Source organism: Hemitrygon akajei, chromosome 8 (genome assembly GCF_048418815.1).
Source record: "Hemitrygon akajei chromosome 8, sHemAka1.3, whole genome shotgun sequence".
In the NCBI taxonomy this organism is placed as follows: domain Eukaryota; kingdom Metazoa; phylum Chordata; class Chondrichthyes; order Myliobatiformes; family Dasyatidae; genus Hemitrygon; species Hemitrygon akajei.
Window position 1 is genome coordinate 107,784,654 of NC_133131.1, and position 27,743 is coordinate 107,812,396.

The 27,743-nt window shown below is 40.9% G+C and overlaps 1 protein-coding gene across 2 annotated transcripts in view; it reads right to left on the reverse strand.

Annotated features, from left to right (window-relative positions):
• Window positions 1-27,743, reverse strand: part of LOC140732146 (adenylate cyclase type 1-like) — a 263,389-nt gene that overhangs the window by 129,606 nt on the left and 106,040 nt on the right. Inside the window, exon 7 of one of the 2 annotated variants that reach the window (XM_073054366.1) lies at window positions 11,312-11,404. The exons of the other annotated variant lie outside the window; for it this stretch is intronic. Coding sequence (XP_072910467.1) covers window positions 11,312-11,404 — 93 coding nt within the window. The remainder of the gene's footprint in view (window positions 1-11,311; window positions 11,405-27,743) is intronic. 2 annotated transcript variants of the gene reach the window in all.

Genomic DNA, 27,743 nt, shown 5'->3' on the forward strand with positions numbered 1-27,743 from the left:
TCTCCAGTTTCAGCATATCTTTTCCAGTTAAGGGTAATAAAAACTGCTGACAATCTTCTATGTGTTGTCTCAACAGTGCTTTATAACTTCTCAACATTACAACTTCGCTTTACATTCTAGTCCTCTTGAATTGAATGCTAATATCACATTTACCTTCCTCACCACAGTACAAACCAGCAAACTACCTTTAGAGAATTTTGCTCAAGGACTCCCAAGTCCCTTTGCACCTCAGTATTTTCTCTCCATTTAGAAAATAGTCAACCCTTTCATTTCTTCTACTTAAGTGCATAACCACACACTTCCTGGCATAGAACGTAGAACATAGAAAACCTACAGCACAATGCAGGCTCTTTGGCCCACAATGCTGTGCTGAACATGTACTTACTTTAGAAATTACCCAGGGTTACCCATAGCCCTCTATTTTGCTAAGCTCCAAGTACCTATCTATGAGTCTCTTAAAAGAAAGTATGTTATTCCATCCGGCATATCTTTGCCCATTCTCCTAATCTGTCTAAGTCCTTGTGAAGCCTCTCTATTTCCTCAAAACCACCTATCTCTCCATCAATCTTCATATTCTCTGCAAATTTTGCAACAAAGCCATCAATTCATCCTAATCATTAACATATAGCATAAAAAGAATTGGTTCCAAAACAGATCCCTGTGGAACACCACTAATCTCCAGCAGCAAACCAGAAAAGGTATCTTTTATTCCCACTCTTTTGCTGTCTGCCAATCAGCCATTGCTTTATCCATACTAGAAAATTTCCTGTAATACCATGAGCTTGTAGTTTGTTACCTGTGTGGTACATTTTTAAAGGCCTTCTGAAAATCCAAGTTCACAACATCAACTGATTCTCCCTTGTCTATCCTGCTTCTTAATTTCTTCAAAGAATTCCAACAGATTTCTCAGGCATGATTTTTGTTTGAGGAAATGATGCAGTCTATGGCCTATTTTATGATGTGCCTCTAAGTACCTTGAGATCTCCTCCTTACTAATTGACGTCAACATCTTCCCAACCACTGAGGTCTGACTAACTGGCCTATAGTTCCCCTTCTTTTGCCTCTCTTCCTTCTTGAAGAGTTGAGTGACATTTGAATTTTCCAGTCTTCCAGATCCTTTCCAGAATCTAGTGAGTTTTGAAAGATGATTACTAAATGATCATGATCTCTTTAACCACCTCTTTCAGAACCCTGGGGACTATACCATCAGGTCCAGGTGACTCATCTACCTTCAGACCTTTCATTTTCCCAAGAACCTTCTCTCTATTAATGGTAACTTCCCACACTTCATGATCCCTGACACCTGGAACTTCCACCATATTGCTAGTGTCTTCCACAGTGAAAACTGATGCAAAATATGTATTGAGTTCATCCTTTTTTCCTTGTCCCCCATTACTACCTTTCCAGCATAATTTTCCAATGGTGCCATATCCACTCTCACTTCTCTTTTACACTTTATGCATCTAAAGAAACTGGTGGCATCCTCTTTATTATTATTGGCTAGCTTACTTTCATATTCCATCTTTACCATCTTAATAAGTTTTTTAGTTCTCTGACTTTAGCTTCTCCTTCTTAAACTTCAGGGTGAATTCCATCATATTATGATCACTTGCCACAAAGGGTTCTTTTACTCTTTCTCTGATCAATTCTGGTTCATTGCATAACACCCAACACAAAATAGTTGACCCTCTAGTGGGGTCAACCATGAGCTGCTCCAGAAAGCCATCTCATCGGCATTCCAGAAATTCTCCTTCCTGGAATCCAGCACCGACCTAATTTTCCCAATCTACTTGTATATTGGGATCCCCCATGACCATTGTAACATTGCCCATTGGCATGCATTTTCTATCTCCTGTTGTAATTTGTAGCCGCATCCTTACTACTGTTTGGGTGTGTGTATACAACTCCCATCAGGGTCTTTTTACCCTTGCATTTCCTTAGATCTATCCACAATGATTCAATATCCTCTGATCCTATGTTACCTCCTTCTAATGATTTGATTTCATTTTTTACCAACAGAGCAATATTGCCCCCTCTGCCTTTCTGCCTGTCCTTTTAATACAATGTGTATCCTTGGACATTAAGCTCCCAGCTATAATCTTCTTTCACCCATGATTCAGTGAATGCCTACAACATTGTATCTGCAAATCTGCAACTGTAGTACAAGTTCATCTATCTTGTTCTACATACTGTATGCTTCAAATACAACACCTTCAGTCCTGTATTCACCCTGATCAATTTTGTCTGCCTTTTATGTTGCAACTCATCCTGTTGACTGCAATTTTTTCCCATCAGCAGTCTTTCCTCACTGCACATTGTCTCTGTTTGTTTTACCAACATCTGCCTCCACAACCTCTCCACTATATTTTCTGGCACTCTGGTTTCCAGCCCCCTGCAACTCTAGTTGAAACCCTACTGTGCAGCATTAACAAACTTTCCCACTAGAATATAGTCCCCCTCCAATTCAGGTGTAAACCTTCCCTTCAGTATAGATCCCACCTTCCCTGAAAGAGAGTACAATGATCCAAGAACCCTATCCCCTCCCTCCTACACCAACTCCTTAGCCACATATTAAACTGTATAATCTTCCTAATTCTGGCCTCACTAGCATGTGGCAGGGGTAACAATCCTGAGATCACAACCCTGGAGGCCCTGCCCTTTAACTTAGCACCTAACTCTCTGAACTCCTTTTGCAGAACCTCGTCACTCATCCTACCAATGTCATTGGTATCTACATGGACCACAGCCACTGGCTGTTCACCTTCTCACTTCAGAATGCTGAGGACTTGATCCAAGATGTCCCCGGTTCTGGCACCCAGGAGGTAACATACCATTTGGAAATCTCATTCTCGCCCCACAGAACCTCCTGTCCATCTCCTAACTAATCAATCCCCTATCATGCAACACACACAAAATGCTGGTGGTATGCAGCAGGCCAGGCAGCATCTATAGGAAGAAGTACAGTCGACGTTTCGGGCCAAGACCCTTCGTCAAGACTAACTGAAAGAAAAGATAGTAAGAGATTTGAAAGTAGGAGGGGGAAGAGGAAATGCGAAATGATAGGAGAAGACAGGAGGGGATGGGGTGAAGCTGAGAGCTGGAAAGGTGATTGGCAAAAGGGATACAGAGCTGGAGAAGGGAAAGGATCATGGGACGGGAGGCCTAGGGAGAAAGAAAGAGGGAGGAGGAGCACCAGAGCGAGATGGAGAACAGGCAAAGAGTGATTGTGAGAGGGGCAGAGAGAGAAAAAAAAGGAGGGGGGGAAAGAAATAAATAAATAAGGGATGGGTAAAAAGGGAAGGAGGGGCATTAACGGAAGTTAGAGAAATCAATGTTCATGCCATCAGGTTGGAGGCTACCCAGGTGGAATATACGATGTTGTTCCTCCAACCTGAGTGTGGCTTCATCTTGATAGTAGTGGAGGCCATGGATAGACATATCAGAATGGGAATGGGACATGGAATTAAAACGTGTGGCCACTGGGAGATCCTGCTTTGTCTGGCAGACAGAGCGTAGGTGTTCAGTGAAATGCTCTCCCAGTCTGCGTCAGGTCTCACTAATATATAAAAGGCTGCACCGGGAGCACTGGACGCAGTATAGCACACCAGCCTACTCACAGGTGAAGTGTCGCCTCACCTGGAAGGACTGTCTGGGGCTCTGAATGGTGGTGTGGGCAGAAGTGTACGGGCAGGTGTAGCACTTGTTCCGCTTACAAGTTACGCTTACAAGGGAGATTGGTGGGAAGGGATGGGGGGATGAATGGACAAGGGAGTCGCGTAGGGAGCGATCCCTGCGGAAAGCAGAAAGTGAGGGGGAGGGAAAGATGTGCTTGGTAGTGGGATCCCGTTGGATGTGGCGGAAGTTACGGAGAATTATATGTTGGACCCAGAGGCTGGTGAGGTGGTAGGTGAGGACAAGGGGAACCCTATCCCAAGTGGGGTGGTGGGCGGATGGGGTGAGAGCAGATGTGTCATCACATCTATCATCACAGTATGCCTCTTCTCTCCCTTCCCTTCTGAGTCACAGAGGCAGACTCAGTGCCGGAGACCCAACCACTGTAACTTTCCTCTGTTAGATCATCCGCCGACTCACCCCGACAGTATCGAAAGTAATATACTTCTGATGGGGGGGGGGGGGGGGGGTGGCCACATGGGGTATTCTGCACTGGCTCCTTAACTCTTTTTCCCTTGTTGACCATCACCCAGTGTCCTGTGTCCTCCTACCTTGTTTATTTTATCCCTTGTATACATTCTTTGTTTTGTGAGAATCTAGCTGCATTTCACACTCGTTTTTGTTGCTTAAAGCATTCACACCTCTTAGAGAAGGTGTATTAAAACTTCAGCAGGTGTGATATGGTTATTGATTATAGCTTGCTAAATATTGCCACATCCAAAATGCAACCTTTTCAACATACAGTTTCTTTTATATACAGTATGAACTTTCTCCCCACCTACTAGTGTTTTCTTATTTTTTACCAGCTTCACCTCTGTGTTTGCAAAAATATTCTATGATATATCCACTATTTACCCCTTTCCTTGTAGTTATGATCAAAACTACATGTCCAGTGCAGGTCAAGCAAAAACTCAACACTTGGATGTACCATCTTTCATATGAAGTAGCTTTTTCCTCAAGTGTATGTAAAGGATTAGCTACTTTGATGAAAAGATAGTGAATCTCTGGTGACCTAACCAACAAGTATCTACACTAGCTAGTCATTGTACAGGGCAACTGATAATTATTACATTGCTGTTTGTGGAAACTAGTTACTGCTTCATCTATATTTCAACACTGAATACAAGTCAAAACATAATTAATTGGATATGAGACACTTTATAATAAACTGAGGCTGAGAAAATGTGACATACAAACAAGTTTCCTTTCTACTAGCTGGCTGTTTCATTTTTTCCACAATGTGTGAACTGTTTGAGTTATGGAGGTTTCTTGAATACAATGGGTAGAAAATCAATGCCAAACACACTGCTAGTGTATCTGCAGTCTTTGTGACTTTCAATTGCTGTTTAATTCACTGCCACTTCTCTTCTAGGAATATTCACACTGAAGAAATTCTGTCCCTTTCTCCAACAGGACTTCTGACTTCCACTCTAATTTTGATACTAACTCTGTTTCTCTTTCCTTACCTGCTGATTGTTGCTGCACCTGTTGTTCCATTTCATACTTCACTTTGCAAAGGAGAAAGTAACTATTAGAAAACCTCATTCTTTCTATTTCTTTCAAGTATTTTCTGAAAATTGTAACTATTTCAAAACATTCATATTTTTACTTAATTTATGAGAGTGGTGCAGTTGGTAGTCATGAATAGAAGCAATGATTACAGAGTCTGTTACTAGTATTAACCCCACCCCCCCCCACCCCGGAAGCTTTCATGTTTTATTGTTTTACAATATTGAATCACTATAGATTTAATCTGGCTTTTTTGACACTGATCAACAGAAAAAGACTCTTTCATGTCAAACTGAAAACAGATCTCTACAAAGTTATCTCATTGAATTACAAATATAGAAAATAAAACAATTGAATGCATAAGTATTCACACCCTTTAATATGACACACCAAATCACCACTGGTGTAGCCAATTGGTTTTAGATGTCACATAATTAGTTAAATAGAGATCTGTTTTTGGAGACCTCTCCAAGACAGTCAAGTTGTTTCAATAGATTGTAGTACAAATATACCTGTATCTGGAAGGGCCAACTGCTGGTGATTCAGTATCCTGGCAAAAATTACACTATGAAGACAAAATAACACTCCAAGCAACTCCACAAAAAGTTTACTGAAAAGCACAAGTCAGGAAGTGCATACAAGAAAATTTCCAAGTCACTGGATATCCCTTGGAGTACAGTTATGTCACTCATCAAGAAATTGAAAGAATATTGAAAGCGTAGAGCAGGCCATCCTCAAAAACTGAGAGACTATTCAAGAAGGGAATTAGTAAGGGAGCACCAAGGGTCCTATGACAACTCTAGAGGAGTTACAAGCTTCAGTGGCTGAGATGGAGAGACTGCACATACAACTGTTGCCAGTCACAGTGAGTGTAGCAAAGAGAAAGCCACTCTTGAAACACATCTCACATGACATATTGGCTAGAGTTTGCCAGAGACATGTGAGAGTCTCCAAATCAGCTGGAAAAAGGTTTTGTCATCTGTTGAAAACAAAATTGAGCTTTTTGGCCATCAGTCTAATTCCTGTGTTTGGCATAAGCCAAACACTGCACATCATCAAAATAAAACCCTGTGACTTGGGAGATTTGTTTTCTAGCAAGACTATGACCGCAAGCATAAAGTCAAAGCTACACAGGAATGGCTTAAAAACAACAAGTTAATGTCTGGAGTGCAAATTAGAGTCCAGACCTCAATCTAATTGATAATTTGTGGCTGGACTTGAAAAAGTGTTGTTTATTCATGATCCTCATGCAATCTGACAGAGCTTGAGCAGCTTTGTAAAGAAGAATGGGGAAAAATGCAGTGTCCAGATGTGCAAACCTGACAGAGACCTATCCACACAGACTCAAGGCTGTAATTGCTGCCAAAGGTGCATCTACTAAATACTGACTCGAAGGGGGTGAATACTTATGCAATCAATTATTTTCTGTTTTATATTTGTAATTAATTTGGATCACTTTGTAGACATCTGTTTTCACTTTGACATGAAAGAGCTTTTTTCTGTTGATCAGTGTCAAAAATCCAAATTAACTCCACTGCGATCCAATGACTTCATAAATACTGTTGTACATGAGTATGTCCCCACAATATCGTTCAAGGTCCTCCCGACCAGAAGCTCCGAATGAACCATTAGATCTAGAATCTGCTGAGGGCCGTCTCAGTGCCATTGAGGTCTGGAACCAAGTAAAACTCAAGAAGCCCAGGTACAATCTCTGGAAAGGCATCTCAAATGTGAAGTAGCAATTCTGACCCAAACTGAAATTACTAAAGGACACTTGACAGCTGCAGCAGGGCTTGAATGCCATCAACTCCTGCAAAGTGAAACCAAGCACCATAGGTGACAACTAAGCTGCCTTCCCAAAATGCTGAATGCTGAAAACATGGAAACACCTCCAGGAACACACTTAGTCCTCAGTGACCCTGTGAATTCAGTCTCTGAGGCAGATATGAGAGCATCCTTCAAGAGAGTGAATGCACAGAAAGCATACAGCCCAGGCAAGGTACCAGGCTGAGTACTAAATACCTGTGCTGAACAACTGGCTGGAGTGTTCACTAACATCTTTAAACTCCCACTTCAGCAGTCTGAGGTACTCACCTGCTTCAGGCAGGCTTCAATTATACCGGTGCCTAAGAAGAATGTGCTAACCTACCTCAATGACTATTGTCCAGTAGCACCTACATCCACTGTGATGAAGTTCTTTAAGAGGGTGGTGATGAAACATATCAAGTCCTGCCTGAGAAGTGACTTGGATCCACTTCAGTTTGCCTACCATCACAACAGGTCAACAGGAGATGCCATTTTCTTGGCTGTTCACTCAACCACAGAACATCTGAACCACAAAGCTGCATACATCAGGATTCTCTTCATTTATTACAGCTCAGAACTCAATACTTGCACCCCCTCAAAACTAATCAATACACTTTAAGACCTTAGCTTCAATACTTTTTTACAACCAGATCCTCAATTTCCTCACTTGCAAAACCCAGCCAGTTTGGCTCGGCAACAACATCTCCTCTACAACCTCCGTCAACACAGGTGCACCGCAAGGCTGTGTACTTAGTACCCTTCTCCATTTACTTTACACTTATAACTGTGAGATTAAGCACAGCTCCAGTGACATCTAAAATTGCTGATGGCACCACTGTTATTGGTCAAATCAAAGGTAGTAACAATATAGCATATAGGAGGGAGATTGAAAATCAGGCTGAGTGCTGCCCCAACAACATCCTCTCACTCAATATCAGCAAATCCAAGGAGCTGATTATTGAGTTCAGAAGGAAGAAACCGGAGGTCCGTGAGCCAGTCCTCATCGGGCCAACAGAGGTGGAAAGGGTGAACAACTTTAACTTTGTTGGTGTTATAACTTCAGAAGCTGAGAAGTGGCAGATGGAGTTCAACTCAGATAAGTGTGAAGTGGTTCATTTTGGTGGGTCAAATATGATGGCAGAATATAGTATTAATGGTAAGACTCTTGGTAGTGTGGAGGGTCAGAGGGATCTTGGAGTCCGAGTCCATAGGACACTCAAAGTAGCTGCACAGGTTGACTCTGTGGTTAAGAAGGCATACAATGTATTGGCCTTCATCAATCGTGGGATTGAATTTAGGAGCCGAGAGGTAATGTTGCAGCTATATCGGACCCTGGTCAGACCCCATCTGGAGTACTGTGCTTAGTTTTGGTCGCCTCACTACAGGAAGGATGTGGAAGCTATAGAAAGGGTGCAAGAGGAGATTTACAAGGATGTTGCCTGGATTGGGGTTTATGCCTTATATGGATAGGTTGAGTGAACTCGTCCTTTTCTCCTTGAAGCGACGGAGGATGAGAGGTGACCTAATAGAGGTGTGCAAGATGATGAGAGGCATTGATTGTGTGGATAAGTCAGAGGCATTTTCCCAAGGCTGAAATGGTTGCCACAAGAGGACACAGGTTTAAGGTGCTGGGGAGTAGGTACAGAGGAGATGTCAGGGGTAGGTTTTTTACTCAGAGAGTGGTGAGTGTGTGGAATGGGCTGCCGGCAACGGTGGTAGAGGCGGATACGTTAGGGTCTTTTAAGTGGCTTTTAGATAGGTACATGGAGTTTAGAAAAATAGTGGGCTAAGGGTAAACCTAGTAATTTCTAGGGTACAGACATGCTCGGCACAACCTTGTGGGCTGAAGGGCCTGTATTGTGCTGTAGGTTTTCTATGTTTCTATTATCTGTCCTGGGTCCAGCACTTAAGTGTGATATGAAGAAAGCACACCAGCTCCACTACTAACTTAGAAGTTTGCCACGATTCAGCCTGTCACATAAAACTTTGACCAACTTGTATAAATTGTGGAGAGTATATTGACTGGTTGCATCATGATCTGGTATAGAAACACCAATAACTTAGAATGGAAAATCCACCAAAAAGTAACCCAGTCCATCCTAGGTAAAGCCAACCCCACCATTCAGCATATCTATATGGAGCACTGTCGCAGGAAAGAAGCATTCATCATCAAGGGCCCTCACCATTGAGGACATGCTCTCTTCTTGCTGCTGCCATCCGGAAGAAAGTAGAGTGACCTTAGGACTCACAGTACGAGGTTCAAGAACAGTCGTTACTCCTCAACCTTCGGGCTCTTCACTTAACTTCACTCGCCCCGTCACTGAACTGTTCCCACAACCTATGGACTCACTTTCGAGGACCCTTCACCTCATGCTTTTGATATTTTTTTTACACCGTTTGTTGACTTTTTCACATTGATGGTTTGTCTGTCCTGTTGGGGGTGGTCTTTCATTTATTCTATTGTATTTCTTATATTTACTGTGAATACCCACAAGAAAATGAATCTCAGAGTTGTTTCTGATGACATACATGTACATTGATAATAAATTTGCTTTGAACTTTGATCTTTGTAAATAAGTTTAGACTAGAAAGAAGGTCTCTTCAATCATTAGGATACTTTATTTTAGAAGAGCAAAATACTTCTGAAAAATGATGACCAAGAACAGAACAGGTGCATGCATAGCCAGATTTATCTTTAAAAAGATTTTAGTTTTTAAAATTAACCATAATTCTAATGAGAGGTTGTCAAGTGATTAAGTTGAAATTTGATATACTTTTAATGATTGATGTCTCCTAGTATTTAACATTTTTCTTCATTAAGAGATATATCTGATTTTTTGTAACAAAGTAGTAGAAGGTAATGAATAACCCAAAAGGAATATAAATTTACGTGAATGATGACTTTGAAATTATAAGGGGCTATAGTTTATGATCATTGAATCTCAGAGAAATCAATTATAATTTGGTAATTCACTAAATACTGCTACTACGATCACCATTATGACAATCATCACAATGGGCTAGACACAATTCCATTTCATCACTACAGTGCTATTCTTGTATCTAACACTTATCCTACATTTTTCCCGCTAGAATACATTGCATTTCTGTCTTATTGTAACAATTACCTAATTGAAAACTGCACATTATAAAATGACTCATTACAGGTGTGACCCACTTTACAAATGTTCGCTTTACGTCACTTCACTTTTACAAAAGACCTACATTAGTAACCTGTTTTTGCATTACTAAGAGGATTTTCACTTCTACGAAAATTTTTCCTATATAAATGAATGGTTCTTCGCTTTACACCATTTCGGCTTAAGAAATGTTTCATAGGAACGCTCTACCTTTGTACAGGCAGGGGGACACCTCTATTACACACAAATTGCAAAAAGGGATGGTTATTCTAACCACCAGCTTTTCTATTCAACATTTACTTTGCTTTCTGCATTCCATGATTTGGTTTTATGTCTTCACTGGTGTCCAATACAGAGAGAGGAAGAAAGAGGGAAACAGAGACAGAGACAGAAACAGAGATATACAGAGACAGAGTGAGACAGAGAGAGTGAGAGTGAGAGCGAAAGAGCGAAAAAGAGAAAGAGAGAAAGAGAAAAATCTGAGGATGAAATGGGAAGTGCTAATATAAATGCTAAAATGCAGGACCAAACTGATGCTGCTGAAGTACAAGAGTTTCTGCTGTGTAATTGACCAAATCAACAATTATTTCCAGGATAAAATCACAAAAAAGAACTTAAAAGGAAGGCAAAAACAATATATATTGTTGAAATTGATGCAGAAGTCCTTCTATAAATTTGCTGCAAAGAGTTGATAAAACAATATTGTAAGACACAATCTGACATGGATAATGACTTTCCCAGAACATGAAACTATTTCAGTTGTTTACAAAATGAAGTTCAAGTTCTTTCAAGATTTTTGCAGGACATTTTTTGAGAGAAAATCTATTGATCAATCCAGTTCCTGGTAATTTAGTCCAAGTTTGTGTAATACTGTCCAAGAGACTGAAGCAGCGTGGATTTTACATTCTGCACTACTCACCATCTATCTCCAGCAAGAGAAATTGAAAAAAAAACATCAGAGCTTGCAGAAGAGCAGAAAGATTGAACAATAAATGCAGTTTTGAAGAGCTTCCTTTTGCAAAGCTATATCTGTCTTCTAAATACTTTTCCCACCACTAAAGGGGAACTACCAAGGATACCTTCAATAGGTCACAACACTGGGAATTGGATTTGAAAAAAATAGCCCACTGGGAAAAGGATTGATGTTTCTAATTGATTGAATGGGACAACAGAAATGATCTTACCGTTGTTCCATGAGGCAATTGGAAGTAGAGAATCGTTGCTTCTGAGGACTCTTCTTAGGACCCACAAACTGCTTAACGGATTGCTCCCTGGATCTGGAGGAGGAGGAGTAAGGAGCTGCTAGCAAGACCAATGACTGACCTGATTCCAAGCTCTTGTGCTCAACTCATATATACTATGGAAGTCAAATGGTTATTATTCCCAAGTAATGAAGATAAGGCAATTCAGAACTATGAGCAGTCTCATGAAAATTATATCTTAGGTAGATCCTTATAAGAGCTAAATCAAGTATGTGTTCATCGAATTTCACGTACCACTCTTCATTAAACTGTCAAAGTAAGAGTGGAGCTCTTCCTGTGATTAGGACAATGTTATGTTTGCTCAAGAGTCATTATGCAACCAGAGTGATCGAAGCTTGTTGAATATTATTCACTACAATAAAATATCCATTAAGCTTCATATCTGTTCATTTTCTGATGGGACTTTGTAATATAAAATTTAAGGTAAAATACTGGTGGGCCATTTTACATTGATAGGACATGGAACCTTGTGTCATCTATAGGGAAGTTGAGCTGAATTTTCAAGAGTCCAAACCCCGAAAATTGCACATATAAATGCAGCATTTTAGCTGCAAATAGCTCCCTCCTGAGAGGCTGGTTGTCAACTTCAGTATGCTAATAGATCAATTACAGCAATATTCACATAGTTGTTGTAAGTTAACCATGGACCCCAGGGTGTTCCAGGCTTCCTGTAATCAAAGCAAGAATACAGCAGTAGTTGAGGGGGATGAAGACATGCCAGGGAACTATTGCCAACAAGTACCGGCACATTATGGCTGCTTCTTGCTTGCATATCTGTGATGGTTGGTTTGCAGCTCTAGCGTTGGACAATTGCTTTTAACAATTTGAGATTATTGTGACATTTCAACAGGAGGTCTGCCTATGGGATGTATATTGGAGATTTTACCTATCAAACACCACTGAAGTGGTACTACAAAACTCTGCAGAGGGGATAAAGGTGGTCAGCACCAGTGAAATCAGCAGGACTGGAGGGCAAGATAGCAGCTCCAGTAACACAAGCACCAGCTGGAACATCAACAGCCTTCCACTCCACTGATGAGAGAGTATTGGTGGAGAGAAGCATCCTATAGCACATGGTTCAGCCTCCTCATATCATCAGGTCATTAGTGTCAAAGGAAGTTCAAGGTGCATTATCAGGTGGAGCCTTCCTGACAGTGATTGGTCCTGGACACTTTACCAGAGGATTTCTGACACTACTTCAATCCATGGCTCTCTTGGAATCATTTACAGGAATTTATAGCCACAAGCACAGAAGTGTAAAAGGTAAGCTCGAATTGTTTTGATTTTTATTCCCAAGCTAGTAATGGTGTTCACTTTGCCCAGAATGTTCCCAATTGCAATGAGTTAATGTATGGCTTGTGCTTCTCTCTAGCTCTCACAAACAGAGAGGGGCAATCCTGGTATGCACAGGATTAATACCTCTTGACTACCCACAACCCCACCCAAAAAGAATTATCAGCTTCTTGGCTCTGCAGCCTATAGTCATTCAACTTCTGCATGAAGACAGAATGTTCTTCCAACAAGTTTGCACAATATTCCTGGGCAGATGCTATGGTATCTGCATGTTGCGCCATTTCAAAAAGCTCCAAGCACTTCAGAGCAGACCTAACAGTTTCTGGCTCAGAATCAAGGGATAGTGACTCGAATGAAACATGGTTGATGAGACTCATGAGAAGTGTAAACACTGACACTCAAAAGCAGTGTGATGTAAACCCTATGAAAAACAGATGTCTCACTGAGCAAGTTGTAAGCATGCCGAAGATGAACTTGCAGTTGACATCAGCCAAGGTTTCCTGGAAGGTATTAGTGTGTTGTGTACCATACAGTACTGTACAACAGTGAAGTGTGGATTTGCAGTGTTGAAAAATTGCAGAAAACAGAGTTTCTTCTGATAATTCAAAAAGGAAGAGAAGCAGGCAGAATGTGATGGAACCAAAGCAACAAGCAGGGGATATCAATGAATGCAGTTGTCGTGGAGCGCATTGCTTACATGGATGCCCAGAATTCTTTACTGGGAGGCTCTCCTAAGTAAAATTAGTACATACGTCTGTCAAACATGTGAAAAAAACTTCTTACTCCCCCACTAAGACAAATAACTAAACAAACATCAAAGCTTAATTGTCAATAGGAATTGTGTTGTATGGAACTGATATGGTCAACTGATCTCTCAGTTGGATGGCCCCCAACATCCTACCTCATCCAGTAAGGCCACACAGATATTTATTATCCCCATGTTTTGAAGTTACCAGACTGGAGGGGGATTTCCGGTGCTCTGCATTTTTTTTGAGGCTCAGTCTTCCAAGGAATTAAAAGAAAGTCAATGAGTGTTAGTGGTTGTAGGGGCTGAGCAGTGGCTGGAGAGTTTTCAGTGATGATGACGAAAACAGAATGGTAGATTCATAGATAGGAACACACATTCATAAACCAGGAGGAATGGATTAGGCCATTAAATCACACTCAGCAAGGATTCATGATCTTGCTATTGACTTTCTGTCTGGTCAAACTCCATCCATGTCTTCTTGGCTTTAGCAAAAGGCTTCCTCCTCCTACAGTGAGGACAGTAGATTCTGAAGGGACCTTTCAGCTCCAGCGGCTGAACTTGGGCCTAGTTGTAGACTTGAATCTTTATATCCCAAGTATGCTCAAGTAGAAGCTGCCCTAAAATGCCATCTTGTTGGCATTCAACAAATTCCCTCTCTTGCGATCCAACGCAAACCTGTTTTTCTGAATCCTCTTACATATTGACGTCCCCCATTGCAATTGTGACATTATCCTTGTTACATGCCTTTTCCAGCTCCCTCTGCAATCTCAACCCCACATCTTGGCTACTATTTGGAGGCCTAAATATGATTTGCATAACAGATTTTTTTTTACACTTGCAGTTTCTTAACTCCACCCACAAAGATTCAACATTCTCTGACCCTAGTCACCTCTTTCTAAAGATGTACTTCCATCTTTTACCAACAGAGCCAAACCACCACCTATGCCTTCCTGCCTGTCCTTTCAATACAAAGTATTGAAACTTTGATATTAAGCTCCCAACTATGGTCTTATATCAGCCACAACTCAGTGATGTCCACAATGTCATACCGAGCAATCTCTGATTGCATCACAAGTTTGTCCACCTTATTCCAAATGCTACATGTATTTAAATACAGCACCATCAGTCCTGCATTTTTTGCCCTTTTGAATTTTGTCTCTGTGGTACAATTTATCTCTTTGCACTGTCTGTATTTGTAGCCAACCATTGGCTTATCCCTCCTTACATTCAATTACACCTATCTTCTACTTGTAAACCCTGCTGAATCATCCTCATCTCTATCATACTGGTTCCCATACCCCTGCCATATTAGCTTTAATCATTTCCAACAGCTCTGGTAAACCTGCCAACAAGAATAATGGTCCCACTCAGAATCAAATGCAACCTGTCCCCCTTGTACAGGCTACACCTGCCCCAGAAGAGGTCCTAATTATCCAGAATCCCTGCCCCCTGCTCCAATTCTACAGCACACATTTATCTGCCACCTCATTCTATTCCTATAATTAATGTTGCATGGCACAGACAGCAATCCTGAGATTACTACCCTTGAAGTCTACTTCTCAGCTTCCTTCCTAATTCCCTGTATTCTGATTCCAGGACCTCCTCCCTTCTTCAATTTATGTCATTGGTACTGATATGTACCACGCCCTCTGGCTGCTCATCCTCCCTTTTCAAGAAATTGTGGACACATTCAGAAGCATCTTGGACCCTGGCACTTACCATCCACGTTTCCTTTTCACATCCACAGAATTGCCTACCTGTCCCCCTAACTACAGAGTCCTCCATTTCTGCTGCCATCCTCCTCTGTTGTGTTTCTAACACCAATATCAATCAAAATACAAATCCAAAATGATCCTTAAGGTACTGGAACCAAAGCCCTCTTGTGGTTTCAATTGACTATAAAACCCATAATTATATGGTAATGCAGTGACTGGGTGAAATATCACTTATGTATATATTGCAATTACTTCTGGAGTTCCATCAATTTGAACAGCTCTCCCCAAACACCTGTTCCTAGTGTGCCAAATATTTAAAATTTACATTTGCCTCCAAAAAACGTCACTGGGATTTCAAAAGAATCATGAGATGCCGATGAGATTACTTGTCAGTATTACTTGTCATGTACTTTTACACATGACTACCAAAGACCATTGGACACCTGACAGCTGATTCAAGGGAAAATATAATGAAAACAGTATAAGATGTTTCCAAGTTAATCAAGCTTGGTGATGTGGGTTTGAAATGAGACATTATATTCATACAATTTGGACAAAATTACTCTTTACTCAGAGCATTCTTTGAGCAAACTCAGGAGTATAACTAATAATGGAGGAACTCAAAGGGACAAACAACATCGGAGGGGAAAGGCAGTGCCAATGTTTCAGGTTAAGCCCTTGCATCAGGATAGAGTGGACAGGGAAAGTAGCCTGTAGAAAGATGAATGGGGAAGGAGTGAGTCAGGCCAATTGGTGTTAAGTGGTTTGACCAGGGGTGAGGGATGATGGACAGAAAAAGCCAGATGCAGGAGAGGGGATAGAGTTGGGAGACTGAGGAAGGTGAAAACAGACAAGGAAAAGTAAAGTCAGATGGAGCCACGTGAGCGGATGGAAGGGAAGGATAAAGGTGGAGACAGATGCTGGATGGTAATAATCAGGGACAAAAAGGTGTCAAGTGCTAGCATCTTAAGTAAAGGAGAATATAATGAGAACCATTAATTGAGAGATGATGGGCAGAAAGAACTAAATGGGGTGTAGAACTGGTGGGTGAAGTAAGTGGGTAGTAGGTGGATAGAACCAGGTGGAGAATCAAAATGGTTGAAGGTTTGCACGAGGGGTATGGGAAAGGGTGCAAAAATGGAAGGACCAGAGATGGATTAGAAGGAGAGAGAGGAAGGAACATGGGAAATGAGAGTTATTTGAAATTGAATATTCAATGTTCATACCATTGGGCTGTATCAAATGGAATATGAGGTGTTGGTCCTCAGGTTTGCATTGGGCCTCAGCCTGGCTGTGGAAAAGGCTAGGGACAAATAGGTCAAGGTAGAAATGGGAATGTGATTTGAAATGCCACGCAGCTGGGGACTTGGGATGGCCGCTACAGATAAAGTGCCAAAGGTTCTGCAAACTGCTTTGAACTGGCCTTGCCATCATAGAAGAAGCCACATTGGGAGCACCAAATGCAGGTGGGTGGACATGTATATGAACTTTTGCCTCACCTGGAAGGGCTACTTATGTCCCTGGAGGATGGTGAAGAAGGTGCTGAAGGGGAAAGTGCAGGGGTATGGGAGGGCTGGGTGGGGAAGGCTGAGTGGGCTAGCAAATCATGGGGAGAGTTGGGAGGGGAACAACTGTCTGGTAGTGGGGTCCCACTGTAGCTGGCCAAAATGGCAAAGGATGATGTGCTGAATGCGACCCACATGGGTAAAAGGTCAGGAGTAGGGGAGTTCTATCTCTGTTCTGTTTGGAGGGAGGAGAGGGCAAAAATAAGTCTGGAAAGCAGAAGAAATGTGAGGGACAGCTTCTTCAATAACAGTAAACAACATTATTGATGGAGTTCCACATTTCATCTCTTTCAAATAACTTGAATAGAAAGACTCATTTTCAGTGTAGTTAAATTGAAGATGGAGAAACTGTGACAAAGGGATAACAGCTTTATAAGAGACAGGGTGGGAAGAAGTATACTTTAGGTTGTCAGTGGGTATTTTTTCTCCTGTGATAGGCACAGAGGGATCCAAATAACATAGAGAAATGTCAGAAATGGTCCGAGTGAATCTGAGTGGGATCAAAGTTAATAGTGGGGGTGATAATATTGATGACATACACACAGGTGCACAGAGGCACACCAATGCAGTTGTCAGTGTTATGGAGAAAGAGTTGGGGAGTGGTACCAGAAAAAGTTTGGAGCAAGGGCTGTTCCACTTTGTCAATGTAAAGATAGATGTATCTGGGGACCACAAGAATGCACAGGGCTGCACCTTTGATTTTTAAGAAATTAGATGAACGAGATGAGAAATTATTCAGAATGAGAACAACTTTTGTCAGGCAGAAGATGTGTTGGTAGAAGGGCACTGATTGGACCTTAGTGGCAGAAAGAAATTTAAGACCTTCTGATGGGGAAGGAAGTGTATTGAAGATGAGGTAGTAGGTTCCAGCGAATAAGAAGCCATCAAAATAGAACAGCACATGCAAGATGTCACTGATGTAGCTGATGTGTTATCAAATTAACAAATTATGTGTTTCCTATGTAATTAACTGTTGTTTTAGCCAAAAATCAGAGTCAATCCTTCATTTCCATCCTCTCATCTATCACAGTGATGTTAATCAATACTCTTTGGAAGATTTCTTGTTACCAGACCATGCTTGAATAATATGTGCAGTAGATAAATCTTCATTGCTGAACATGAGATGATGAATGTCTATGAAAATTAAATTTGTAGATGTACAATCATATAGATTAACGTTCTACTCATTAAGAAAGAAAAAAAAGTCTTTATTGATTTCATTGTATTCTACTGCTGTTTCTGTAAATAAATTCTGGTTTGTTTTGAGATTTGTCCTGACTAAATCATTCTGACTCCCTTGGCTGATCATTCAATAACTGATCTAATGTCCAGAAACAATTGTTAATACAACCATAATCTTAAACAGTGTAACGCACACACAAAAAATAAAATTAAAATTGATTTTCCTCAGATTATAAATTGCAAAAATATTACAAGGTAAACCTACCTGTTTAATGATATAGCTGAAACAAGAAAAGTCAATTAAACCCGCCATATCCTGAACTTTAAGTTAAAACCCTGAATGGGAAATACATTTTTTTCAAACACTTCACCTCAGGCTAATATTTAAAGACCCAGTATCCACACACACCTGAAATAGCTCTTCTTAAATCATGTTTTTATGTAAACCAAACACCTTCATGTGTATTCATCCCTAGTTAATAGCTCAACAGTTCAGCTTTGTTTCCTGTGCCTTTTCTGTCCACTATAAGAAACGGACATGTTATTTAATGAGAATTTTGACTGCAGCTCAATCAAAAACTTGATCTTTCAGGCTGCCTATTGTTTCTCTCACATTACGCTGAATAAAAGATTCTGTTTCTATTTTCTTGTCTGCATCATTAGGCAAATAGGGCACTCAGTTAAAGCCAAAACATGCCATTGAATAAACTACTTCATGCTTCATCAGACAGTTTCAATTACTGTTTTAAAAAGTGCCATATGTATATTTTAACCTAATTCTACAGTTATCCATTAAAATCATATACTTTCTACACTGTGTTTTATAATATTTTACAGAACACTACTTGCTGTTCAGTTAAGCATTTACCAGCAATAAATACACTTTATGATAAGGACAATAAAGTGAGTGGTTCCTTAGTTTTTAGTTTAATTTATTACTACTATCAAGCTACATTCCTAGAATTTTGCTTTATTTCCTAGAATTTAAACTTTTTTTTTGTTCTGAAAACACTCTTCTGACATCAAACATCAACCCTGTCCAATGCCATACCCAGGTTGCTGTACATGTGGAGACTTATGAAGTTATGCTGGAAAGCTTTACCAATCAATGAGTGGTGAAGCCACGGTGTCAACTGGAGTGAAAATGTTCACTTCTCCTTGTTTGCCTTTGCTTCCTCAACTATTCTGACAAACATGTGAGGGAAGATCATGAGCAGAGATGTATATGTTAGGGTAAAGACTGTGGTTTCATCAGACATGCAAGCATTATCCCATAATCATTAAGTAAGTATGTGCACAATACATGATTAATATTTTCTTTCCAAAGTGGTCAAGTTTAAGTACACACACATTACTCACCCTGTCCAGAGCATGAGGTTATACTTCACAGTGATAAACACACAGACTATTTCCTAAATGGGCAGAAAATTTAAAAAAAAAATCAGAGGTACAGAGGTCCTTGTGCAGGATTCCCTAAAGGTTAACTCTCAGGTTGAGTGGTGGTGAAGAAGGCAAATGCAACATTATCATGCATTTAGTGAGAACTAGAGTATAAAAGCAACAATGTAATGCTGAGACACACACGAGGAAATCTGCAGATGCTGGAAATTCAAACAACAACACACACAAAATGCTGGTGGAATACAGCAGGCCAGGCAGCATCTATAGGGAGAAGCGCTGTCGACGTTTCGGGGCGAGACCCTTCGTCCTGATTTAGATTTTTGATCAGTCATGGAGTGAAAGGTTATGGGGAGAATGCAGGAGAATGGGGTAGAGAGGGAAAACGGATCAGCCATAATGAAATAGCCAAGCAGACTCAGTGGGCGAATGGTTTAATTCTGCTCCTATCTTTTATGGTCTTATTATGGTCTTATAAACCATGGCATCTATAAAAATGAATTGTAACTATTTGAAAGGAACACGAGAAAGAAAGATACTAATGACAATGGAATATACAGAAAGCAGCTTAGTCTACACCTAATTTACTTTCCAATTTTTATTTGTGCCATAACATTAAACAATGTAAAGATCTAATTCAGGGCTCTTCAAACTGTAGACGCCAATCCCAAGATGGTCAGAACTTCAGCCAAAAGCACTGTAGTTCATGGGTTATATTTGGCCAGTATTATTGCCTGGGATGCTGGACATCTTCCTCAGAAAACTCTTGTTCTACCCACCACCGCCATTACTCTCACTGTCAACATATACCCCCTGCATTTCTACTGCTTCCGTGGCTCTGTATTGATCTTAAGGCATGGGAGATAGGCTTACCTGCCCATTCTGTCAACATTCAGAAACTGGAGGTCATGATGCTCACCCTGCATTTTCAAGCATTGCCATCTGCTGAGCAGGCACAGTGTCCTGTGATAGGGCCAGTGGGGAGAGAAGGAGCAAGTGAGACGGCGAAGAATAAAGCAGCAAAGGGCTTCCCAAGTGTTCGACTGAGTAACAAGAGTCATTGAAATAATGAGACTAGTGTACTTGCACTCCTTTCACCTCATGCCCACAGCAAGGAGACCAGGTCTTATGGCAAGAAGGAACGTACATTACTGGGAAATATGGGGCTCTGCAAATCTATATGCATGTAGGTAATTAAGTTAGTAACTCAACCATTACAAAGTATCCCATTCCAGAGATTTCAGCTCAGAAGTCTAGACTGAGGAAGTTCTGCACTACCAGAGATCCGGTCCCTCCCTTACACTGATATAAAAGATCTCAAAGCACTACTGTGCAGTTATCTATTAGAGCTATAAAGTTGCGCAGCACAGAAAATAGCCCTTTGACCCATCTACGTCTGAGCCAATCAATAAATATATATTAAAGCTAATCTAACTTCCCAATATTTGGCCCATATCCCGCTAAATTATTGTCATCCATACACCTCTAAACTTAAAACTACTGTGGGAAATCTAATTTTGGACTCCCAAACCCTGGAAAAAATGCCACTGACATTTATGTCCATCATGATTTTATACAGCTTTCTGAAATCACCCCTTGGTCTCTCATGCTCCAAGGAACAAAGGCCCAAACTGTCTAGTCTCACCCTATAACTCAGTCGTTTGAGGCTTGATAATCCTTGTTAGGGGAACAGATAGCAGATTCTGTGGCAGCAGAAGAGACTCCAGGATGGTGTGTTACTTCCCGGGTGCTATGGTCTAGGCCATCTCTGAGTGGTTGCAGAATATTCCTGAAGGGGAGGGTCAGCAGCCAGGATCATGGTACATGTTGGTACCAATGACATAGGCAGGAGAGACGTAGAGGTCCTGCACAGTAAGTTTAGGAAGGTAGGAAGGAGGCTGAAGAGCAGGACCTCCAAGGTGGTAACCCTGGGATTACTCTTAGTGCCACAAGCTAGTGAAGGTCAGAACAGGAGGATAGCACAGATAAATGAGTGGCTGAGTTTCAAGTTCTTGTATCACTGGAACCAATTCTGGGGAAGGGGTTACCTGTACAAGTGGGATGGGTAGCACCTGAACTCGAAGGGAACCAATAACCTGGGAGAGAGGTTTGCTAATTATATTAGGGAGGGTTTAAACTAGATTAGCTAATTAGGGATAGTATCAGGGCTTCAGAAGAGGAAATCATGGAGACGTTGTCTACTGAGTCATTGTGGGTGGAAGTAGGAAACAGGAAGGGGGCAAAAACTCTATTGGCCCTTTTTTATACATCCCCCAATGGTAACAGAGACATCGAGGAGCAGATAGGGAAGCAGATTCTGGAACAGTGCAATAATATTAGGGTTGTTGTGATGGGTGATTTTAACTTTCCTAATATTGACTGGCATCTCCTTAGAGCAAGGGGCTTAGATAGGGTGGAGTTTATTAGGTGTGTTCAGGAAGGTTTTCTGATGCAATATGTAGATCAGCCAACTAGAGGAGAAGCTGCACTTGATCTGGTATTGGGAAATGAACCTGGTCAGGTATCAGATCTCTCAGTGGTAAAACATTTTGGAGTAGTAATAACAACTAAATCTCTTTCCCAATCTCAATTTGCGAAAACATTTAATTGGGATAGGGAGAAATATGATGCTAATAGGCAGGAACTTGGGAACATAAATTGGGAGCAGATGTTCTTAGGGAAATGCATGGCAGAAATGTGGCAAATGTTCAGGGAACATTTGGATGGCGTTCTGCAGAGGTATATTCCATTGAGATAGGGAAAGGATGATAGGGTAAAAGAACCATGGTGCACAAAGAATGTAGAAAATCTAGTTAAGAAGAAAGGAAAAGCTTACGAAAGTTTCAAGAAACTAGATACTGTTGGAGCTCTAGAAGGGGTGCTGGGAAGAAGCTCAAGAATGAAATTAGGAGAGCTAGAAGAGGCCATGAGAAGGCCTTGGTGAGCAGGATTAACTGATTGGAAAGCTGAGCCTACTGGGCCTGAACACCTCCCTCTGCAACTGTATCCTAGACTTCCTGACTGGGAGACCTCAGTCAGTCCGGATTGGGAGCAGCATCTCCATCACCATCACGCTGAGCACAGGGACGCCCCAGGGCTGTGTGCTCAGTCCACTGCTGTTCACTCTGCTGACCCACGACTGAGCTGCAACACCGTCATCAAGTTCACCGATGACACGACTGTGGTGGGTCTCATCAGCAAGAACGACGAGTCAGCTTACAGAGAGGAGGTGCAGCGGCTAACGGACTGGTGCAGAGCCAACAACCTGTCTCTTAATGTGAACAAAACAAAAGAGATGGTTGTTGACTTCAGGAGGGCACAGAACGACCACTCCCCACTGAACGTCAATGGCTCCTCAGTAGAGATCGTAAAGAGCACCAAATTTCTTGGTGTTCACCTGACAGAGAATCTCACCTGGTCCCTCAACACCAACTCCATAGCAAAGAAAGCCCAGCAGTATCTCTACTTTCTGCAAAGGCTGAGGAAAGTCCATCTCCCAACCCCCCATCCTCATCACATTCTACAGGGGTTATATTGAGAGCATCCTGAGCAGCTGCATCACTGCCTGGTTTGGAAATTGCACCATCTCGGATCGCAAGACCCTGCAGCGGATAGTGAGGTCAGCTGAGAAGATCATCGGGGTTTCTCTTCCCGCCATCACGGACATTTACACTACACGCTGCATCAACAAAGGAAACAGCATTATGAAGGACCCCATGCACCCCTCATAAAATCTCTTCTCCCTCCTGCTGTCTGGGAAAAGGCTCTGAAGTATTCGGGCTCTCACAGCCAAACTATGTAACAGTTTCTTCCCCCAAACTATCAGACTTCTCAATACCTGAAGCCTGGACTGACACCTTGCCCTATTGTCCTGTTTATTATTTATTGTAATGCCTGCACTGTTTTTGTGCACTTTATGCAGTCCTGTGTAGGTCTGTAGTCAAGTATAGCTTTCTCTGTGTCGTTTTTTTTTATGTAGTTCAGTCTAGTTTTTGTACTGTGTCATGTAACACCATGATCCTGAAAAACGTTGTCTCATTTTTACTATGCACTGTACCAGCAGTTATGGTCAGAATGACAATAAAAGTGACTTGTCTTGACTTGACTAAGGAAAACCCAGGGCATCCTACAAGTATGTGAAGAGCAAGAGGATGAGCCCTGTGAGAATAGGACCAGTCAGGTGCCATTGTGGAAAAATGTGCATAGAGCCAAAGGAGATAACAGAGGTACTGAATGAATACTCTGCTTTGGTATTCACCAGTGAAAAGGACCTTGTCAATTGTGGGATGACTTACAGTGGACTAAAGTGCTTGAGCGTACAAACATTAAGAAAGAAGATGTGCTGCAGCTTTTGAAAGGTATTAAGTTAGATAAGTCACCGGGACCAGACAAGACATACCCCAGGCTACTGTGGAAAGCGAGCAAAGAGATTGCTGAGCCTCTGGCGATGATCTTTGCATCATCAATATGGATGGGAGAAATACCAGAGGACTGGATGGCTGCAAACATCATTCCCTTGATCAAGAAAAGGAGTAGAGGTAATCCAGGAAATTATAGACCAGGGAGTCTTACTTCAGTGGTGGTTAAGTTGTTGGAGATGATCCTGAGAAGCAGGATTTATGAGCATTTGGAGAGGCATACTCTGATTAGAAATAGTCAACATAGCTTTGTCAAGGGCAGGACATGCCTTATGAGCCTGATTAAATTCTTTGAGGATGTAACAAAACGCATTGATGAAGGTAGAAGAGTGGATGTAGTGTATATAGATTTCAGTAAGGCATTTCATAAGGTTCCCCATGTGAGGCTCCTTCGGAAAGTAATGAGGCAGGAGATCCAAGGAGATATTGCTTTGTTGATCCAGAATTGCCTTGCCCTCAGAAGACAAAGGGTAGCTGTAGATGTTTCATATTCTGCATGGAGGTTGTGACCAGTGATGTTCTGCAGGGATCTGTTCTGGGACCCCTCTTCTTTGTGGTTTTTATAAATGACCTGGATGAAGAAGTTGAAGGGTGGGCTAGTAAGTTTGCTGATGACCCAAAAGTTAGGGATGTTGTGGATAGCTGGAGGGTTGTCAGGGGTTACAGCATGAAATCAATTGGATGCAGATCTGGGCTGGGATGTGGCAGATAGAGTTCAACCCAGATACATGTGAAGTGGTGCATCGGCATTCATCAACCATGGGATTGAGTTCAAGACCAGTGAGGTAATGCAATGTTGTCTGGATTGGAGGGTGTGCCTTAGGAATAGGTTGTGTGAACTTGACCTTTTCTCCTTGGAGCAATGGAGGATGAGAGTCGATTTGATAGAGGTGTATAAGATGATGTGAGGTATTGATCATGTGGATAGCCAGAGCCTTTTTCTCCGGGTTTAAAATAGCTAATATGAGGGGGCATAGTTTTACAGTGCTTGGAAGTAGGTACTGAGGGGATGTCCGAGCTAAGTTATTCACACAGAGAATCGTGGGTGCATGGAATGCACTGCCAGCAAAGTTCTTTTAAAAGACTCTAATAGAATCTTTTAAGTGACTCTTAGATAGGTTAATGGAGCTTAGAAAAATAGAGAACTATGCAGTAGGGAAATTTAGGCAATGTCAAGAGTAGGTTACACGGTCAGCACAACATTGTGGGCCAAAGGACCTGTAATGTGCTGTAGATTTCTATGTTCTATGTAAATCTTTTTTTGAACTCTATCCACTTTCATCACAACAGGGTGACCAACATTGAACACAATACTCCAAATGGGGTCATGCAAGTGCCTTGTATAACTGCAATATAACCTCCTAATATTTACGTTCACTGCCCTGACTAATGAAGGCCAGCACTCCATAAGCCTTCTTCACTGCTCTGTCTATCTGTGACTTCACTTGTACCTCTACTCCAAGGCCCATCTGTTCTACAACAGTAACCCCTATACCAATCTCAGGCTATAGGAAGGGAAAGACTGTCTCAAGGTATTGCTTAATTCATTTTCCTCTGCCTCCTGTGGAAATGTCACTTAACTTTTCTTTTTTTTTTCCTCTCTGTAGCATCATGCACCCTCAAGAATACTGCTCGATATATTCTCTAAAACATCTGTTGATAATTTTGCACTTGGAGCAGTATAAGTTTAAGCCATGTTATTTGATCAATTGATTTTCAGATGTTCCCCAGAAAGTAATTTGTAAGAGAATGGTTGCATTTCATTCAGTACTTACCAACAACATTTCAGATAAAACAAAAGATCTTGTGGGAGGAACCAATGCCTTTGAACTATGGCCTGTTATCTAATGGTCTGAGGAGCCACATAAATAACATTGCTCTTCAGACTGGAGTAGATGTATCATCTCATGTTCCAATGGTCATTAATAATGCTAGGAATACAAACCACTCAATACCACTTCTTTCATTACTTGAGGATCTTATCACACTTGTTCCTGCCCACACAAATATGAACATTTGTGCTTTATAATTTAGATGTCAATATAAATAAAAACATAATCCTTCTGACCAGTCAATGAATATAATTTCAATTTCAAGACTGAAGCTCAAGGTCACCAATGATTTGTAAACATACTGTATCACTTGACTCTGAAAGGAGCACTTTATAATACACCAACATGTTATGTAGATAAAGCCTTTTTGATTCAGATGATGAAATGATAAGTGACAGTTACAACTCGCATATTTCAAAAGAAATCTTACTTGTTAAAAGGCACCCAGGTATTAACATCGTGCTGAGATCTGCTGCTTTCTTTATTGACTATAAATGACCTGGAGGGTTACTATTCTCATTCACTGTCTTTTTTGTAAGACAGATATGTTTTGTCATTTTTTTGTGTTTCATGTATTGTTTGACAAAAAAAAAAGCCTCTTTGGACTTAAACTTTAATAGAATAAAATCAAGTCTGGTAGATTCTGTTACTACATCAAAGGGTGCTTTTTCTTCCAGTGTCAATTCTATAACTGCACATAAATCCTCCAAATGTTCAAACGTCAAACAACAGGGCAAGCATCCAATTCTTAATACCAGTCACACTCACAGTTTCCAAACACTTGTAAGTTGGTGCTGACATGCAGTCATCAGTACTGATAATAAACACAACAAACACAGATATGACCTCTATTTACAAGGTGGTTCCTCAAATGCAACCATTCTCTTACAAATCACTTTCTGGGGAGCATCTGAAAATCAAATAATTATCCAGTTAAATGCTCATTCTGCAGTTAATTATAACATGTGGAAATTGCCTTAATTCTAAGTGGGATCTTAACAACTTACACACACTATGCAGCTCTGGTAAAGATTTGGCCAACCAATTCCATCAGCTTGACATATTCCAACACTCAACTATTAGTGCTACTTTTCAAAAATATTCTGTCCCTTTCACCTAACACCCTTGGGCTTGCTGACTGTTATTGCCTCCCAATTAAACAATATCACTATTCCAAAATTAACAGCCATCATTTCAAATCTCTCCATGAACCGACTCCACTTTGGCTCTCATCTCTCCCAATCTTACAATTCTATCAGAATCAATTCATATTCTTCCAATGGGTATTTTACTCATTAAATACATATAAATGGAACTATTACAGGATTGGCATGGTAGTGTAGTGGTTAGCATAACATTTTACAATGCCAGTGTTTGGGGTTCAACTCTTGCCATTGTCTGTAGTCTGAGGAGTTTGTACGTTCTTCCTCTGATCACATAGGTTTCCTATGGGTGTTTTGGTTTTCTCCTACAATCCTAAGATATATTGTTTAGGGTTATTGCATTGTGGGCTTGCTACATTGGCACCGGAACTGTGGTGAGACTTGCGGGCTGGACCCAGCACATATTTGGACAATGTTAGTCGTTGATGCAAAAGACATATTTCACACTGTCTTTGATGTGCATGTGACATATAAAGCATTTTAAAAAAATTAAAAACACTTTAAAAACATTTTTAAAACATTTTTATAAAGTGCAGAGTAATGCTGTAATAGACTGATTATTGAAATGAGTAGGTTAGCTCAGTTTTCCAAATAAACATAAGAATGCACATGGAGAAAGCGGCTGTAGTTAGGAAGCTACAATACTGGTGTTCAACAAGTATTGGGATGCAATACATATTTCATTTGGTTTGGGGTTCTTTGCTTTGCCTGGTAGTGTACAATAGATAGGAAAGTAGTGCATCTGGAACATCTGGAATGCAAACATTAGAAGTGTTAATCCTCTGCAAACCAATGTCTATCTTGTTTACCTATAGAAGTTATATTTACAAAAATGTAAAACATAATATGATAAAAAATTGCTATATAAACAGCAATAATAATCTCACAAAGACGTTCTGTTTTATTTAAAAAGACGAATACAGAGATACAAAATCAGAGCAAGTCTTGACTTTGTGAAAGAGACTGCAAAAGGAAAAGATGATGTGGGAGCTAGACTTCATACTCTCCTCTCTGTTGCTTCTTTGCTGCTTGGTCTGCCT